Source organism: Musca autumnalis, unplaced genomic scaffold (assembly GCF_047663935.1).
Source record: "Musca autumnalis isolate F117 unplaced genomic scaffold, ASM4766393v1 scaffold_5, whole genome shotgun sequence".
Lineage (NCBI taxonomy): Eukaryota > Metazoa > Arthropoda > Insecta > Diptera > Muscidae > Musca > Musca autumnalis.
The window spans coordinates 155951951-155973046 of record NW_027412088.1 but is presented as its reverse complement, the minus strand read 5'-3'; the positions used below and the strand labels follow the sequence as shown (position 1 = coordinate 155973046).

At 37.0% G+C, this 21096-nt stretch overlaps 2 protein-coding genes across 2 annotated transcripts; both read left to right on the top strand.

Moving 5' to 3' along the window:
• Positions 1 to 10700: 10700 nt before the first annotated feature.
• Positions 10701 to 13646, top strand: LOC141386807 (uncharacterized). The gene is made up of 3 exons (XM_073955717.1): positions 10701 to 10739; positions 13197 to 13498; positions 13586 to 13646. The coding sequence occupies exons 1-3, from the start codon at positions 10701 to 10703 to the stop codon at positions 13644 to 13646; spliced, it is 402 nt and encodes a 133-aa protein (XP_073811818.1).
• A 6134-nt stretch (positions 13647 to 19780) lies between these two features.
• Positions 19781 to 20341, top strand: LOC141386806 (uncharacterized). Its single transcript, XM_073955716.1, has 3 exons — positions 19781 to 19795; positions 19892 to 20193; positions 20281 to 20341. Exons 1-3 carry the CDS (start codon positions 19781 to 19783, stop codon positions 20339 to 20341), a joined length of 378 nt encoding a protein of 125 aa, XP_073811817.1.
• Positions 20342 to 21096: the final 755 nt, after the last annotated feature.

The window sequence follows — 21096 nt, the reverse complement described above, 5'->3', positions numbered from 1 at the left end:
TACGAAATCCGTTTCGGACAATTTGGAGTTGATTTAGCCATATCCGTCCGTTTGCCTGACTGGTTGGAGCGCACGATAACTCTCGAACGGCTCAACCGATTCGGTCTTATATTTGACTTTCGTAATATTTTGTCCAAACATAGTTTAAGTTCGAATATAAGCCATATCAGTCCACTCCTTCAGGTACCTCCCTCACCAGAGTTCAAAAATGTTTGGAAAAATTGTGCGCCTAATAACTTTTGAAGGGAGTGACCGATTTGGTCCATACTTTACACATCCTAATATATCTACCAGATAAAGATCAGGTTCGGATATTGATTATACTTGTCCAATCCTTCGGGTATCTCCTCTCAAATCACTTTGATTTTTATACCCTCAGCATTTATGCTAACGAGGGGATATACACTTTCATACGGGCAAAATGTGCGTCATCGAAATAATTGTTTTAGACCCTAAGTGTGTTTGGACGAAATGTGTTTCAGACAACTTGGAGTCGAATGAGCAATGTCCGTCCGTCTGTCTGGCTGGCTGGAGCGCACAAAAAAGGTTCAAAAATGTTCGGAAAAATTTTTCGTACGGTAACTCTTGAAGGGAGTGACCGAATTGGTCTATACTTTACACATCCTAATATATCTACCAGATATAAATCAGGTTCAAATTCGGACTATATTTGTCTCCATCCCTTACCTCCCACACAAAATTTCGGATAAGTTCACTATAAAACCTGATATCGAATCACTTTGATTTTTGTTGAAGCAACTTGCATTCGCTGCTTCAATTACGATAGTAAAAGTTTTTTTAGGGACAAGTCCATACTTCTTGAGCAAACAGCCCGAAGAGTGTAAAAACCCCCATATGTTGTGGCTGGAGATCCACTTCCATAACGGTCAATGTCGATCCATTCCTTTTAGTATCTCCTCCGCAAAACTTTTGATCTTTAATCCTAATCAAAATTTTTGCCGGTTTAATCAAACGCCCAACATTTTTAAAACATACCTGTTTTGGGATAAAATTGTTTCAGTATACACAGGCTGAGGGTATATCTCTGTCGGCAAAGCCGACTGATACTTTTTTACTTGTTGTTGAAGCAACTTGCATTCGCTGCCTTCATTACGACGGTAAAAGTTTTTTCCAGGGATAATTCCATACTTATTGAGAAAACATCCCGAAAGGTGTAAAAACCCCTATGGCACCATATGTAGTGGATAGAGAGCACGATAACTCTCGAAAAGGTCAACCGATGTGCTCCAAGATGTGGCCTTTGTCATATTTTTTCCAAACTTAGTTCCAATTGGAAGATGGACAATACAACACAACTTCCAGTACTTCCCTCCAATATTTATAAAATTTCACTAAATGATATGCACTATATATCTTGAACGAGGCAACCAATTTGTTCCAAACGTTGGATCTCCTAATATTTTGTCCAAATTTAGTTTAATTTCTAAAATACGGTCCATTTTATAAATTAAACTAAATCGGTCCTCCCCACAAAAGTTCAACATTTGAGCCTAATGCAGTTTAGGTTCTGTCCGAAGATCCTTTGGAAATATATACCTATGCTATTCGTTGTGGTCCTGTGCTGCATCCAACGAGACCCAAACTTTTTATGGACAGGTGTTCACACAATATAGAATGTATGCTGGTGGAAAAAATGCCAAAGGGTGCTTCTATCCCACGGTGTGCCACATGACGATCGTGAATTATCCATTCACACACTTCATGACCTTTGTCTTTGAGCGAGCGTGGGCCACGATTGAATTCGTAAACCAGTTTTTCACTGTACTATAGGATGGCACTTCGTCGCCATATAAAGATTTAATTTCATTGATGCACTATTGCCGTGATCGGACGAAAATGTTAACATGTAAACTCCATTTTGTCACTGTAAACATGGTTGTACGTCAAATCATACCGAGTACGTTTATGCTAAAAAATGTCAAACATTCCAATGAAAATGTCAAATGGCGCCTTTTCTAGTAGCGTCTACCGCTTCCTCCGCTCTCCGCAACTAATATTGTTTCATCTTACAAAATGTTTTTTCTATTATCTTCCAAACACCAGTTCAGATCTTGTTCAGTTCAGTGCATGGACTCCAACTGCACTCTTCTACTCTTTATTTTCGGTAGAAATGATAGTCAATATTTACATTAGGCAATTTTCCTTGAGGCAATTGCCAGTTTATAGGTTAGAGAGTGTGTTGAGAGGCAAAGGGTTACCATATGCCTCACCCCTCTCTCCTTCAAACTGACAATTGCCGCAAGGAAAATTGCGTAATGTAAATATACACATATCGCTAAGTCGATTTGTAGACCCCTAACAAATCAACTTGCTTTTAGGGATCTCTAGAGAATAAAATGTAACGAACGCAGAGGAGAGACCTTTTCGGGAAATTATCATTTATGCGTTATTAATTTCGAAAAGCGAGATTTGATTAATTTCATTCTATGTCAGATTTAGAACAGACAAGAGAACTTTTACAATACCAGACCGATTGGGATGATTGCGACTTATTTTTTATTGTAGAGACTGAACGACGTTTCGAGCTAAGTACAACACCAATTGTTTAGAAGTTGTACTTGTCTGAAATGCAGGAAATGTAAGACAACATTACGACGAGAGTTTTAACAACTTTGGTCGTGATTTGGGGTCTCCGACAACATCAAGCCTATTGTAAATAATAAACCTTATATAGCTTTAAATATATGTATTTAGGTAAATAAAAGCAAATATATAAGTGTTGAAAAAAAAACACAAACTTCATCTCTGTTGCGTCGATAGAATGGGTTCAAATGCTGATGAAAAGATCGGATCTTTCACGACTTACTTTGAATGGGTTCAAATGCTGATGAAACAAGTAAGAATGGCGTTAAGTTCGGCCGAGACGAACTTGTTATACGCTTCGGTTTGTTGTTGTGGCCACAACCTTCAAAATACCGAAAATGGGAAAGTACCGTTTTATGGAGGCTATATGGAGGCGTGGACCTATACCGACAAATTTCAGTTAGAAGGTCCCCAAAGAAGACTGCACACCAAATTTTAGCCATTTCGGTGGGATAATAAGGCCACAACCTTCAAAATACCGAATAACGGGAGGTACCGTTCAATGGGGGCTATATGAAGGTGTGGACCAATACCAACAAAATTCTTGGGGAAAGTTGTGTACCACCAACGGAGACTAAGTACCAAATTTCAACCATTTCGGTGTGATAATGACGCTAAAACCTTCGAAATACCGAAAATCGGGTATTGTGCAGATCAATACCTATGCAGATCAATACCTATTTTAATTAAAACAAAACAACGAATTGATAGAAAACCGGTCAGGCAAATTCGACCGTTCTACATCATTAATAAGCTAGAATATGATGAACATAATGAATGATAAGTATAATAAGATAATATGCCTAAAATCATATTTCTAAGAAAAATATTAACTAGAACCCTAAGTTTATAACAACCACAGTTACTAATAACTGCCAAAAAGATTCATTTGAAGCCAAAAAACTGAGCGGCTTCCCTAGTCGGCTGATTGTGTTTAGCAAGACGTTTTCCATTTAACTAAACATTTCAACACAGGCAGGCTAAACAATCTGTATAGAGCAGCAGTTACATTGTGTTTCAACTTTAATTTTTCATAACTAAAGCCCATCAACTTGGCTCAAAGGCAGAAAACAAAACGGAAGTCGTCTTCAAAATAACATTTAAAACTAAGAATACAACAAATTAAATGTTTTTGTGGAGAATTTACAAAGATAGCAAAAATATGCAAATGAGGATCCCAAGAACTATGAATGAATAGATCAAACAAACTGAGCTGAAGAAAATGTTTAGCAAATTGAAATAAATAGCCGTTGCAAGACAAGATTAGGTATCAAAAACTTATCAATCTTTTGCACAGCATCAACTACCAAACAAACAAAAATGGTAAGTTTTAAAGTTCCCACAAAAAAAGTTATTTAAAAAAAGGGAGAAATGAACTAAAGAAACTGATATTAAACAAAATTTCAATAAAAATGATTAAAGTTTTTTAATAAACTAAATATTTTATTATCCTTTTTGTAGAAATTCATCATTGTCGCCTTGGCTTTTGTGGCTTCTGCCTACGCCGATGTTTCTGAATTGGGTTATAACTATCCTCAACCAGCTCCAGTTGCACCTGTTGTCCCCCCTCACGTAGAACAACCCAAGAACAAATACATTCCCCCAGCTCCAGTTGCCCCTGTTGCTCCCGTTCATGTTGAAGAGCCCACGAACACCTATATTCCACCTGCACCTGTAGCTCCCAATCATGTTGAAACACCCAAAAACACCTACATTCCCCCTGCACCAGTTGCTCCCGTTCATGTTGAAGAACCCAAAAACACCTATATTCCCCCTGCCCCAGTTGCTGACGTTTTAACCCAAGATGGTTATCGTTACAAGACTGTTCGTCGTGTTGTCTACAAGTACCGCGCCTAAGAATTTAGTTTGATAGTTTGTTATTGAAAATGTTATTGTTGCCGATTAATAAAAATCTTTAAAAATTAATATTCAAAAGTTTAGAGTTTTTTATAGTCGATGGTGGACTACATAGTTGACGGTTTATGGATAAGGCTTTATACCTAATAAAAACTCAATATGAATGTATTCGGATGTGACACAGATAAAGTGCATTAATTGGTTCTTGGACGTTTAACATTTCAATACGTTACTGCTCAGGTTTACGGACATTCTGAGACTCTATATGTTTGTGACTGACGTTACACATTGTCTTTCTCTCCGCATTAACTTTATCGCTCCACTCATTCGGATACCTAAGCCACAAAAATTCTGTGCCCGGTAACTCTGTAACGGATCAACCAATTTGCTCCTTACTGTGCAGATCGTAATATTTCCCCAAAAGTTCAGTTAAATCACATGTCTTGGACCATCTTGAAATTACGGCTGCAAAATTTCTTCGGGGACAAACCCAAAATTTCTGAGATAATGGTCCAAAAATCTAATCACACTGGTAGCATTAACTAAAATGGCTAATGAGTAATCCCACTATAATGAGGCATACAGCTCCTCTACAAGACTTTGATATATAAGACTGTAAGTTTTTTTTCTACGCCATTTTCAACTGAAATTCAGAAAATAGCAGTTGTAATTCAGAAATTCCATTTGAAATTCTGATATTTTATTTTTAATTCAGAAATTCCATTTGAAATTCAGAAATTCCATTTGAAATTCAGATATTCCATTTCAAATTCAGAATATATCATTTGAATTCTGAATTACAAATAAAATATATGAACTTCAAATGGAATATCTGAATTATAAATACAATATCTGAATTTCAAATAGAATTTCTGAATTACAAATAAAATATCTGAATTTGAAATGGAAATTCTGAATTACAAATAAAATATCTGAATTTCAAATGGAATTTCTGAATTACAACTGCTATTTTCTGAATTACAGTTGAAAATGGTGTAGAAGACCGAAATGTTTCTGTAAGAAAGAATTGTAGTCTTATTTATGATGAAATTGTAGTCTTCTCTAGGAAGACATTGTCTTCATTTATAGGAAGTTCTTGTGGATTTCTAAAGGAAGACAACTATGGTCTTCCTTCTGAAGATCTTGTAGATCTAGTTCTATGCAAAGACCTTGAAGTCGTCTATAAGAAGATTTTGTGATCAACTTATAGGAATATATTCCATAAGAAAATATGGTTGTCTTCTATAAGAACTCCTTGTGAAATTTCTTAAGGAAGACGAAATGTTTCTGTAAGAAGAAATTGCAGACTTATTTAAGAATATTTTTTGCTCTTCCATAAAAATACCTTGTAGTCTTCTATTAAATGACATTCTTACGGAGATTTTCCTGTAGTAATTTCATAGACCTTTTTTTAGAAGACCACTTGCTCTTTTTTAAGGAGACACAAGGTCTTCATATCAGAGACCAGGGGGCCTATTCTGTAACTTTTTAACAACTTTACTCATTGCTTACTTTACAACATTTTTTTTTTGTTTGTTTTATTGTTGTTACAAAAACAAAAGAAATTTAAACAATATCGAAAGTTGTTAAAAGTTACAGAGTAGGCCTACAGGAGGTCTTGCAAATGAAGAATGAATGAAAAAAGTCTCCTTCGAGAAGATAATACGGTTTTCTTTGAGGAACACACGGTCTTCTTTTGAATGAACACAAAAAGTAAGCAAAGGCTATAGTCGGGACAGGGCCGACTTTGTGATACCCTACACCACTACCCTATGCGTAACCTTTGTACTGGTAAACATTTTTTAGGGCGAACCAAAATATAAAAAAACCAGTGCCGCTCTGGCTACGTCGGTGCTGGAATATACATCATTACAATTCAAATCAAAAGATAGACAAGTAAGGAAGACGTTAAATTTGGCCCGGCCGAACTTGGGTACCGTGGATCTGCACGGAGAAATTTCGGGCGGAAAGCTTTATACCACCAACGAAGACTATGGGGGCAATATGAAGGCGTAAACCTATGCCTACAAATTTCAGGTGGAAAGTTTTGCACCCCGAACGAAGACTAAATACCAAATTTCAGCCATTTCGGAGGAATATTGAGGCCACAACCTTCAAAATACCGAAAACTGGGATGTACCGTTCTATGGGGGCTATATGAAGGCGTGGACCTAAGACTAAGTACCAAACTTCAGCCATTTCGGTGTGATAATGAAGCTAAAACCTTCAAAATACCGAAAATCGGGTAGTACCGTTCTATGGGGGCTATATCAAAACGTGGACCGGTATAGCCCATTTACAAAATCAAAACATCCTAGGGGTAATAGAAACTTCTATACCAAATTACAAAGCTCTATCTTAAAAAGTGCGAGCTGTATCTTGATTTCAACAGAGGGACAGACGGACGAACAGACGGACATGGTTATATCGACTTAGAATTTTATAATACCTTATAGGGTTTCCTATGAATATTTCGATGTGTTACAATTATGGTGGAGGGTATAAAAATGGGATGCGTTACAGTCTGTTGCAATACCTCCGTTGTTTGACATACGTCAACCTATTTTGCATCAATGTAAAGATGATATTTTCTTCTTCCATTGACGGGCTTTCCTTTTGGTATACCCCTACAAGAAGCGAAGATATTCGCATAAGAATAAAACGTTGAAATTTCTCCACATACGTTTTTTGCCCATTCCGACCCATGATTGTTATTCGACCATCACCAAACTCAATAGGCTTCTTCCTCTCTGGGACCCCCATTAACCCCCAAAGTTTCGTGACGATCCGATCTAAATTGCAATCTGTAGCGTGATTACAAAAAAATGGAAAAATGGGATATATTACCGATTATTGCGATTCTTTGCATTATTGTAAGGGTCAGACTTTCTACTTTCATAATCAGACTTTACTTTTGGAAGGTCCAATCGCAGCTCTGATATCCGTCATTACAATTTAAATCGCAAAAATGAAAAGTTGGGTTGGATTGGCGACTATTGCAATATCTCCGTTGTTAGACTACATACGACAACCCACTTTACATCGTTGTAAAGGTGACATTTTCTACTTTCGTTGTCAGGTCAGGACGTAAAATTTTTGTAAAAATAAGTTGTTTGCCCATTCCAAACCCAGAATATTATCAACAAAATCAATAGGCTTCTTCCCCTACGGAATCCGCATCATCACCCAAAATTTAGTGACGATCCGATCAAAATTGCGATCTGTTGTGTGATTACAAAATTAAGATGGACAGACGGATGGACGGAGGGACACACATAGTCAGATCGAATCAGCTCGTCGAGTCATTCATTTTGGTATATACTCGTAGAAGAATAGGTCTACGAACATTATTTCGATGTGTTACAAACTTTTTGTCCAGAACCAACTTCCTGAAATTTAATTGCAAACGTCTCCGCAAAAAAATCAGCTAAGTTGTAGATTTTTTGAGGTGGAGAAATATCATAGTCTAAGCGGTCCAAGAAACAACGCTCACCACCACTGAAACTTGCAATTTTGCTATGGTTACGTCGTTTTGCGAAAGTATCCTACAAGAAGAGGAGGAGAAAGAATTGGCTTTCCAAAATCACCAATCTGTCCAATACCGACGTATCTGCCTTGAGATTGTCTCTAGTAACCCATACACGGAATGTATGGGGATAGCAGTGAAGTGAGGGACTGCCGAGCTAGAGGTGCATAATGTGTACATACAGCCATTGAATAGTTGTGTCCTGTGTTATTTGCCTGATATTAGTTTTTTCTTTGGAGAACAATAATCATCCGGTGCTAGGGGAACTCAATGCTAAACATGAGCTTTGGCACTCCGTCCAGGCAATGACCAGAAATATTATAGCTCTACATTTTGAACGGTGAACGAAGATGCTCCTACGAAGATAAGAAGAGATTTTCACAGCTCGCCAGACACCACAATTGTGGCACTCGGTATGATAAATGACGTGTTCTATATAAACGTCATTTCGCTCGGCTACAGACGATGGTAGTTAGGCGGCCCTCCTATCATCGTCTCGAACAGACCACCCGACTTCATAGCCTGTGACCACTGATTTTTTTTATTTTTATTTTTATTTATTTGTTTTTTTTTTATTTGTTTGTTTTTTTTTTAGGCAAGGGTTCAGAGAATTTTCTAATCACTGCTTCAGATCCTCGAGCAGCTTAGAGAATTTTCCGAGACATATTCACAACTGCAGCCACTCGCTACATTCCTGTCTTTTGAATACCCAAAATTTAACTAAATTTCCCAGCATAGACGACGTGACTAGCAACTGAGCGTGATAGCTTTCCTGAAACCGCAAGAGTTAAGGAACTTACTTTTGAAGTCATCAGGCTAGTAGGTGAGAATAAGCGGACAATGTAGCTAGAGCACCTGAAGCAATACAATATGGGTATAGGATTAAATAAATTGTGGGGGACGATTAAATCACTCTCCAATCCGGGAAAGAAGGATTATAGAATGGCTGTTACTTTTAACGGCATGAAAGTAATTGACCCAAAGAGGTGCGCATGTTATAGAGCACCCCGAGAGTGGTAGGGCGAAGAGTGTGCTACGGCGTATAAGAAGAGCCCTCCCAGCCGAAGAGGGTGCGCCACTGCGTAATTTTCTTGACCACTGCGTAAACCAATTAGCCATCACCTAACCAAATCCGGTCAGCTAACATTTTGTACAATACTTGAAATTGGGCGACATCGCTGTTTAAGGGCTATACCAAAACGTGGACATATGTCCACAATTATTAATCCGGAAAAAATTTATCGATGTAAAAGGTTCACGGTCCCTTCTGAAAAAATCAAATAGATCCCTGACGAATCCTCAAACTACACTTTTATAAAATTTTAATAATAAGGCAAATTTTAGACCAAATCGATTGCTCCTTTCGAGAGTTATGGTTCACACCATTTTAGAGAATATATTCCGAAACAAGCGAAATATACAGCTGATGACATTGGAAGCACATCCTCTTGTTGTTCGAGTATAGTAATTTCTTAATTACACCTGGGAAGTTTTTGCGGATTTTGAAACTACAATGTTTATAGATAAGAAAAAAAAAAACAAAAAATCGCCAGAGGGTCAAAGTTCACAATTTTAGGTTTATCTTAGGTTTTCAGGATTTTGTTTGGAAGCGGCAAATCCTATCGAAATGGGACTAAAGAAAATTTTATAGAGGTCTTTCACTGCTACAACATTTTCTTTTGTGCCATTTCGGTAGGACTTGCTGATTCCAAGCAAAATCCTGAAAACCTAAGATAAACCTAAAATTGTGAACTTTGACCGCAATTTATTAAAAGCGATTTTTTCTTGTTTTTGGATTTTTCTCATCAATGAACATTGCTGTTTTAGAATCTGCAAAAACTTCCCAGGGGTAAGCGCTTTTCATTCAATGTTAGTTAAGGGCCACCGTACTTGACATTGTTTTATATAGGCGATATAATCAGTGCATTGTCCAAATTTGAATTTCTATATCTCAAAAACGGTAAAACCGTTACGGCCAATCTTGTAGAGAAATTTCACTGCTATAGCATTTTCTTGTGTCCGTTTACGATAGGACTTACGGTTTCCAAGCATAATCGTAAAAACCTTAAAAAACCGTAAAAATGTGAACTTTGACCTCGATTTATTTGAAAATCCCACTGGCGATTTCTTTGTTTTTTTTTTTTATTTTTCAAAATCCGCAAAAACTTCCCGGTTGTAAATACCTTTCATTTAAAATTAGTTAAAGCCCACCGTGAGATGATTTCAGTTATTTTCAAGATATTATCGACAGCTATAGTTGCTTTAATTTTGAATTTAGGGTTAAGGTATTTGGATGTTTTTACCCACATTTACGACGTAAATTTGCTGAAATTTGGCATTCTAAGTTTCAGGTGGTTAAAAAATGTATCCACCGAATTATAGACAATAGCCCGCTCCAAATTACGAACATGGCATTTTTATACCCTTAGCCTTTAGGCTAACGAGGTTATATACACTTTCATACGATCAAAATGTGCCTTATCGACATAATTATTTTAGACCCCAATTAAGTTTGAACGAAATCTGTTTCAGACAATTTGGAGTCGTTTTAGCCATGAACTTCCGTCTGGCTGGCTGGACGCACAACAACTCTCGAACGAATCAACCGATTCGATCAAAAATTTTGCCTTCGAAATATTTTGTCCAAACTTAGTTTAAGTTCGAAGATAAACCATATCGGTCCACTCCTTCAGCTACCTACCTTTTCGCTAAAATGACTCGCACCACAACTCTGGTCCATGCTTTGCACATCGTAATATTTTGACGAGACATAGATTGTCCAAACATACCCTAAAGAATTTCACCTATGCGTTCTTGAATAAAACCGTTTTCAATTATTAAACCAAAATACCTATTTAAAAGTGGTACAACACATTTTGACATCACAAATAATAAAGAGGTGGGCCGATATGGTCCTCTTCGAACAAAAACTAAGTTTGACCGATATAAGGAAACTCCTATACCAAATTATAAAGCTCTATCTTAAAAATTTAAAGCTGTATCTTGGTTTCGACCGACTGACTGTCATGACTATATGGACTCAGAATTTTATCCTGATCAAAAATATGGATTTAAGGCGTTACAAACGGAAAAACAAACTAATATACCCTCCATACTATGGTAGCGGGTATAAAAATTGCATATCTCATCAATTTTTCAACCGAATTCATTGGTTTTTCCATTTTTGTTTAATAAATTAAACATTATAAAAGAAGAAATAAATTATACCGTTTGGTATCTTCTAAGCAGCCTTGAGCACGGGGAATAGCATTTTCCTGTTTTTAATGCGTTTTTTACACTTCAACCACTATAACCAATCCATTTGTTAACCGCTTTTAAGAAAATATATCTTATTCGAAAGATATTAGTCGCCAATTTGCCGTTATAAAATAAAAAAATAGTATATAAGAACACCTTCATTTTTTTCAACTTTTGTATCACATAATAAATTTCCAAAACTTTTTTGAAGGCTCTATGGTGGGCAGCTACACCCATGGATAGGTTAAATGTCTACATAGCTGACCTTGTGAACTACAGAAATCTACTGTCACACTGTTCACCACTTGGACACCTGAAATGAGGCTTCCACTGAAAATAGTAATCGATGGTGCACTGATTCCGACCACTAACTACCACCAAATGTTGGTTGTAATGTTCGATAGCATGTTTAAGTCGTTCGCGCAAGCCACATCTATTTGCGATAAGATCTGAAGAAGGAACAAGATCCTTAAATCGCTGACCAGCAGTACTTAGAGTGCTGACAAAGAAACCTTGTTAACCTCTTACAAAGCAATAGGCCATTCTGTGTAACCTACATATGTAACGTCAGAGTGGTATGCAAATATTAACGCTACGTAGTGGAAGAATATTTAAACCTGCCAGCATGCCGCCCTGAGAACTGCAACAGGTTGCCTCCTCGTGACACCAGTAGTCATTTTCATGAGGAGGCGAAGATTTTACCGGTGCATCAGCACAACAAGATGGTGTCGTTGTAGACTTGCTTGGGTGTTATCGCCATGGGCATCCCAGGCACAATGCTGTGGAAAGGCTTCCCCCACCCAGGCACGTCAGACGAGATCTTCACGATCTAGAAAGATATGTCCAAAGGTACAAACGGGAACCTCTAGATCGACGAGCATATTAGGCAGGCTTGGGTAACATTCACTCTGATGGAGTTACACATGCATAAGATGAATACCGTACTTGGAGACCACCTCATCCATTGCAGCAGAAGAACGCCAGTTGCCAAGGCCAAAACGACTGGAAATTCGATTCGATAAGTTTTCGATGAATTGGTGAAAAGAATGTGTGATTCGCCATTTTACTGGGTATGATTGACGGATGAGTGCTAATACCAACGAATACGAATTTTTGCCAAATTATAGAATATTTTTGATTTTATTTAATTATGAGCCTGTAAATATTTTGCCATTCAACGTAAAATTGTATTTTGCAGATCAAAGAACATAATCATAATAATCTAGAACTTTTGCATTTAGTTTAGAACATAACGAATTAAAAACAAACCGGTCGAAAACAATCGGCAGTTCCAAATCATTAGTGATCAACTAATAATGACGATCAACAAAAAAACGTTTATGCCTAAAAACAAATGGTTAAAAAAAACAACAAGAAAAGCATAGCAAACGTCATACACACTTTGTTACCATTAATAATTTGAACTCCCAGAGCAGAGCCATAAAATACCTAATTAACTTTTCACACCCATAACAAAAGCGCATAAACTGGTTACGGAGTAAAGGTAGAGAAAAAACGGAAGTCATCTACAAACTAACATTTGAAACTAAAAATAACAACAAAAATAGCTTGTTATGGAGAATTTACAATGGTAGAAAAAATATGCAAATGAGGACCTTATGACCCCAAGAGCTAGCGCTGACTACAGTTCAATCGTGAAAAAAAACTTGTTTTAAGGTCATTGATATTGGGGAGATGCTTCTTTGTGTCGATCAAACAGAACAGAGCTAAAGAAAATTTTAACAAATTGAAATAAATAGCCATTGATAGACGAGATTTAGCATCAAAAACTTCTCACTCTTTTGCAAAGCATCAAGTGTCAACTAACAAAAAAGCAATATGGTAAGTTTCGAAGTTCCCAAAAAGAATATAGAACAGATTGAACTTTATCTCAAAAAATAAAAAAAAAAAATAAACTAACAAAAAAAGTATTCCACTATCCTTTTTGCAGAAATTCATCATTGTCGCCTTGGCTTTTGTGGCTTGTGCCTACGCCGATGTTTCTGAATTGGGTTACAACTATCCCCATCCAGCTCCAGTTGCTCCTGTTGCCCCCGTTAATGTACAACAACCCAAGACCACCTATATTCCACCTGCCCCAGTAGCTCCTGTAGCCCCCGTTCAAGTACAACAACCCAAGAACACCTATATTCCACCTGCCCCAGTTGCTCCCGTCCAAGTTTCAGAACCCAAAATCGACTACATTCCCCCTGCCCCAGTAGCTCCTGTAGCCCCCGTTCAAGTACAACAACCCACAAACACCTACATTCCCCCTGCCCCAGTTGCTCCTGTTCATGTTGAAGAACCCACAAACACTTATATTCCTCCAGCTGCTGTAAGCTCTGAAGAGGGTTACCGTTACAAGACTGTTCGTCGTGTTGTCTACAAGCACCGCGCCTAAGAACTTAGTTTGCTATTTTTTTGTTATTTAAAGAAAAATGAAAATGTTATTGTTTCCGATTAATAAAAAATCGTAAAAAATTGACTATTTGAAATCTGTAATATGCACATGGATGGATGTCACGATTTAGGGAGTGTTTGGTCACATTTTGTCCAGTGGGTGAATTTGTTCATTGTCATTGACACCGACGTAGCCCCGAAATGATTTTCGTTCCCATTGGATATTAGCTTATGTTACACATTTTTTTAATATTTGAGTACAATTTTAATCTGTTTTACATTTTTCTAGAACTATGTAAAATATTTGGAGGAAGTATTACAAAGAATTATTTAACTACATTGGTATACTTATTGTCCAACATATTTGAAAGTATAATAATAATGAACAGAAAATTTTAGGTACGACTCTCAATGACAACTTTGTCGATTTTGTCGCGTTTTCATTGACATTTACACTGTTTTGGCTCAGCAAAAACTATGTTTTTTGATTTTGTATATTCTGTAAATTCGAACAACCAATAAATAACGAATATACAAAAAACAAAGTATAGTCTTTTTCTGAACAAAACCGGGTAAATGTCAAAAATGACCATGGAAACGCGACAAAACCGTCGCGTTTTCATTGACATTTACACTGTTTTGGCTCAGAAAAAACTATGTTTTTTGTTTTTGTATATTCTGTAAATTCGAACAACCAACAAATAAAGAATATACAAAAAACAAAATATAGTCTTTTTCTGAACAAAACCGGGTAAATGTCAAAAAAGACCATGGAAACGCGACAAAATCGATTAGTTGTCAATGAGAGTCGTTCCTAAAATGTTCTGAGTGACATTATTGCAGAACATTTCGAAGCTGAAAAACGTAATCCTGTGATATTTTTATAGCGGTTCTTAAAATAAGGGACGAAAAGGACATCGAAGGAAGCGAGTTAGAAGGTCGAAATGCTCTACGAAATGATCCTCATTCGATTTGAATGAAGACATGTCATCTCATAAATAAGCTAAAACAATAGTTAACAAAGATATAACGCTAATTTCAGATGCCTACAGGGTCTTCAGCAGAAACTTCATCACATCATAACTCGGAAATTCGACTCGCGCGGATCTGTCCTTCGGGATTCTTAATATACTCATTATATATATATATATATATATATATATATATATATATATATATATATATATATATTATCTAAAAACTACAATAAAATATATTTTGTGACCGCATATAACGAAATGTGAATAAAAACGGTAGACTATGGTCCTAAATCATATATAAAAAGTGAAAGCTTCTGGAGATGTTAAATATTATAGCTACAAATTTCTTTTGTCCAAAGACTCATAATGAAATTTGATTTGGAACATTTCTTCTTTTGGCACAACCCCCAAAAAGTGATGTGTTTTAGGAGATTTTGACTTAGTATGGAATAAATTTTAATTAATAGTCTAAAAGTTTAACAAATAATTTCTACCTATAATTTTGTAACGTCATTTTATTAACAAAGTATTTTACTTAGACATCTAGTTTGTTCTAGGACATACAATGAAATTTTGTGTAGAATATTTCTTCTTTTAACACCTTTCGTCTACAACTAAATTTCATGTTACTTTCATGCATCAACTCGAAGAAAGAACAAAACAAATGTATTCAAAAAATATTTGGATGTTTTGTTGGCAAATTTGATGTATATATTTTCTTGATATATATTGCGAATACATATTTCATTTATTCGGCGACTTATATTGAAATTTGATGGAGATTATTTTTGTCTTTGACGTCTTCTATCTAGAATGCAGTTTTGTGGGACAAAACTTAATAAACTGAGATAAAGTACAAACGTGATTTTACTTTTGGCAGATTCCTGGCGTTTATGTACGATTTAGAGTTTTGGTGTATTCGGGGACCTATAGTAAAATTTTATGACAAATATTTTTGTAGAATATTTTGATCTGATATGACCACATTTTAAAGGAGTTTTTAAACGTTTTTGAAAAAGGGACAAAAAAGACCCCTTTAGTGACTCGCATGAGGGTTAATTTTTTTCATAAAAAGATACCCCGCATTGTTGTCAGTAATATTGGCAAAGACACTTTATACCTAAAATGCAAGGATTCTAAGGAATCTGATGTCGAATAGTTCAAAACCAGTAGAAATGGGCGGAACTTGCCACGCCTATTTAGGTTAGTTCCCGACGTGAACTTTCAAAACGCCGATACACGTGTTTTCTTTTTTTCGGTCCTCTTTCATAATGTGGCCGAATTATCTTGTAATTATTTTTTGTGCTGTACAGTGTTATTAGCATAAAGGAAGTGAAGCCATGACTACTGAGGTCTTAAGAGGGCTATATCAAAACGTGGACCGATATAGCCCATTTGCAATACCAAACATCCTAGGAGTAGGAGAAACTTCTATACCAAATTATAAAGCCCTATCTTAAAAATTGCTAGCTATATCTTGATTTCAACAAATGGACGGATAGACGGACATGATTATATCGACTTAGAATTTTCCCCTGATCAAGAATATATATACCTTATAGGATCGCCGATGAATATTTCGATGTGTTACATTTATGGTGGAGGGTATACAAATGGGATGCATTACAGACTGTTGCAATACCTCCGTCGTTTGACCTACGCCAACCTACTTTGCATCAGTGTAAAGGTGATCTTTTCTTCTTTCCTGGACGGGCTTTCCTTTTGGAATACCCCTACTAGAAACAGAGGTATTCGCATAACGCAAATAGGATTCTTCCTCTCTGGGACCCTCTTTAACCACCAAGATTTCGTGACGAGCCGATCTAAATTGCAATCTGTAGCGTGATTACAAAAAAATGAAAAATGGGATATATTACCGACTATTGCGATATCTTCTTTGCTTAACCACCTAGCCAACCTTCTTTGCATTATTGTAAAGGTGAGACTTTCTACTTTCATAATCAGACTTTACTTTTGGAAGGTCTAATCGCACCCCTGATATCCGTAATTACAATCTAAATCGCAAAAATGAAAAGTTGTGTTGGATTGGCGACTATTGCAATATCTCCGTTGTTTAACCACCTACGACAACGTACTTTACATCGTTGTAAAGGTGATATTTCCCACTTTCATTATCAGGTTTGGTATACCCCTTATAGAAGGGGAGATACTCGAATATTATCCGACCATCAACAAACTCAATAGGCTTCTTCCCCTACGGGATCCGCACCATCACCAAAAATTTGGTGACGATCCGATCAAAATTGCAATCTGTTGCATGATTACAAGATTTAGATGGACAGACGGATGGACGGAGGGACACACATAGCTAGATCGACTTAGCTCGTCGAGTCATTATGGTATATAGAAGTATAGGTCTACGAACATTTTTTCGATGTGATACTTCCTAAAATTTAATTGCAACAGTCTCCGCAACAAAATCAGCGAAGTTGTAGATTTTTTGAGTCGGAGAAATATAATGGTATCAGGAAACAAAGCTCAATGTGTACATACCGCCAATGAACAGTTGTGCCCTGCCTTATTTACCTGATATTAGTTGTTTTAGAACAATAATCATCGGGTGCTAGGGGAACTCCATGCTTAACATGAGCTTTGCCACTCCGTTCTAGGCAATGATCAGAAATATTAGAGCTCTACATTTTGAACGGTGAACGAAGACGCTCATGCAGACGTTGATAGGAAGACGGCCCTCCTATCATCGTCTCGAACAGACCACCCGATTTCATAGCCTGTGACCACTTATTTTTTATTTATTTTTTTTTTTTTTGATGCATGGAATTTTCTAATCACTGCTTCAGATCCTCGAGCAGCTTAGAGAATTATCCGAGACATATTCCCAACTGCAGCCACTCGCTACATTCCTGTCTTTTGAATACCCAAAATTTAACTAAATTTCCCAGCATAGACGATGTGACTAGCAACTCAGCGTGATAGCTTTCCTGAAACCGCAAGAGTTAGGGAACTTACTTTTGAAGTCATCAGGCTAGTAGGTGAGAATAAGCGAACAATGTAGCTAGAGCACCTGAAGCAATACAATATGGGTATAGGATTAAGTAAATTGTCGGGGGACGATTAAATCACTCTCCAATCGGGGAAAGAAGTATTATAGAATGGTTGTTTCTTTTAACGGCATGAAAGTAACTGACCCAAAGAGGTGCGCATGTTTTATAACCGGCAGTTTATAGAGCAACCCGAGAGTGATAGAGCGAAGAGTGTGCTACGCCGTATAAGAAGAGCCCTACCAGCCGAATGCATAGTACTACAACAGCATTACACGCCATATATCAGTAGAGGACTGAAGCAGAACAGGCCGTACGACAGAACAGTAATGTTAGATCTTGACCTACGAAGACCTTCGATACGGCCAACCATGCCAACCGTGTTTGAAACGTTGAATAAGTCGGACGCCAGTCGTTAATGGAATTCAGAAACAAGAAGTCCTTTCGGAAATTTCACCCACATCCAGATGACATAGAGATCGTAATGTATGCATATGATAGTACGATTTTGATGTCGGGTCCTATCGTCGATGACAGGTTAAATGTCTACATAGCTGACCTAGTGAACTACAGAAATCTACTGTCACACTGTTCACCACTTGGAAGCCTGAAATGAGGCTTTCACTGAAAATAGTAGTCGATGGTGCACTGATTCCGACCACTAACTACCGCCAAATTTTGGGTGTAATGTTCGATAGCATGTTTAAGTCGTCCGCGCAAGCCACAGCTATTTGCGATAAGGAACAAGATCCTCAAATCGCTTACCAGCAGTACTTAGAGTGCTGACAAAGAAACCTTGTTAACCTCTTACAAAGCAATAGGTCATTCTGTGGTAACCTATGCAACGTCAGTGTGGTATGCAAATATTAGCGCTACGTAGTGAATGAATATTTAAACCTGCCAGTATGCCAACCTGAGAACTGCAACAGGTTGCCTCCTCGTGACACCAGTAGTCATTTTCATGACGAGGCGAAGATTTTACCGGTGCATCAGCACAACAAGATGGTGTCGTTGTAGACTTGCTTGGGTGTTATCGCCGTGGGCATCCCAGGCACAATGCTGTGCAAAGGCTTCCCCCACCCAGGCACGTCAGACGAGATCTTCACGATCTAGAAAATTATGTCCAAAGGTACAAACGGGAACCTCTAGATCAACGAGCCTATTAGGCAGGCTTGGGTAACATTCACTCTGATGGAGTTACACATGCATAAGATGAATACCGTACTTGGAGACCACCTCATCGATTGCAGCAAAAGAACGCCAGTTGCCAAGGCAAAAACGAGTGGAAATTCGATTCGATAAGTTTTCGATGAATTGGTGAAAAGAATGTGTGATTCGCCTAAACACAAATCACTCGAGCCGATGACATTTTTCGTCACGTAACATTTTACTGGGTATGATTGATGGATGAGTGCTAATACCAACGAATACGATTTTTTGTCAAATTATAGAATATTTTTGATTTTTATTTAATTATGAGCCTGTAAATATTTTGCCATTCAACGTAAAATTTTATTTTGCAGATCAAAGAACATAATCATAATAATCTAGAACTTTTGCATTTAGTTTAGAACATAACGAATTAAAAACAAACCGGTCGAAAACAATCGGCAGTTCCAAATCAAAAAACGTTTATGCCTAAAAACAAATGGTTAAGAAAAACAACAACAACAACAACAAGAAAAGCATAGCAAACGTCATACACACTTTGTTACCATTAATAATTTGAACTGCCAGAGCAGAGCCATAAAATACCTAATTAACTTTTCACACTCATAACAAAAGCGCATAAACTGGTTGCAGAGAAAAAACGGAAGTCATCTACAAACTAACATTTGAAACTAAATATAACAACAAAAATAGCTTGTTATGGAGAATTTACAATGGTAGAAAAAAATTATGCAAATGAGAACCTCATGACCCCAAGAGCTAGCGCTGACAACAGTTCAATCGTGAAAAAAACTAGTTTTTAGGTCATTGATATTGGGGAGATGCTTCTTTGTGTCGATCAAACAGAACAGAGCTAAAGAAAATTTTAACAAATTGAAATAAAAAGCCATTGATAGACAAGATTAAGCATCAAAAACTTCTCACTCTTTTGCAAAGCATCAAGTGTCAACTAACCAAAAAGCAATATGGTAAGTTTCGAAGTTCCCAAAAAGAATATAGAACAGATTGAACTTTATCTCAAAAAATAAAAAACGAAATAAACTAAGAAAATAAGTATTCCACTATCCTTTTTGCAGAAATTCATCATTGTCGCCTTAGCTTTTGTGGCTTGTGCCTACGCCGATGTTTCTGAATTGGGTTACAACTATCCCCATCCAGCTCCAGTTGCTCCTGTTGCCCCCGTTAATGTACAACAACCCACGAACACCTATATTCCACCTGCCCCAGTAGCTCCTGTAGCCCCCGTTCAAGTACAACAACCCAAGAACACCTATATTCCACCTGCCCCAGTTGCCCCCGTCCAAGTTTCAGAACCCAAAATTGATTACATTCCCCCTGCCCCAGTAGCTCCTGTAGCCCCCGTTCAAGTACAACAACCCAAAAACACCTACATTCCTCCTGCACCAGTTGCTCCCGTTTATGTTGAAGAGCCCACAAACACTTATATTCCTCCAGCTGCTGAAAGCTCTGAAGAGGGTTACCGTTACAAGACTGTTCGTCGTGTTGTCTACAAGCACCGCGCCTAAGAACTTAGTTTGCTATTTTTTTGTTATTTAAAGAAAAATGAAAATGTTATTGTTTCCGATTAATAAAAAATCGTAAAAAATTGAATATTTGAAATCTGTAATATGCACATGGATGGATGTCACGATTTAGGGAGTGTTTGGTCACATTTTGTCCAGTGGGTGAATTTGTTCATTGTCATTGACACCGACATAGCCCCGAAATGATTTTCGTTCCCATTGAATATTAGCTTATGTTACACATTTTTTTTAAATATTTGAGTACAATTTTAAACTGTTTTACATTTTTCTAGAAATATGTAAAGTATTTGGAGGAAGTATTACAAAGAATTATTTAACTACATTGGTATACTTATTGTCCAACATATTTGAAAGTATAATAATAATGAACATATGTCGCTCAGAAAATTTTAGGTACGACTCTCAATGACAACTAATCGATTTTGTCGCGTTTTCATTGACATTTACACTGTTTTGGCTCAGAAAAAACTATGTTTTTTGTTTTTGTATATTCTGTAAATTCAAACAACCAATAAATAACGAATATACAAAAAACAAAGTATAGTCTTTTTCTGAACAAAACCGGGTAAATGTCAAAAATGACATTGGAAACGCGACAAAATCGATTAGTTGTCAATGAGAGTCGTTCCTAAAATGTTCTGAGTGACATTATTGCAGAACATTTCGAAGATGAAAAACGTCATCCTGTGATATTTTTATATCGGTTCTTAAAATAAGAGACGAAAAGGACATCGAAG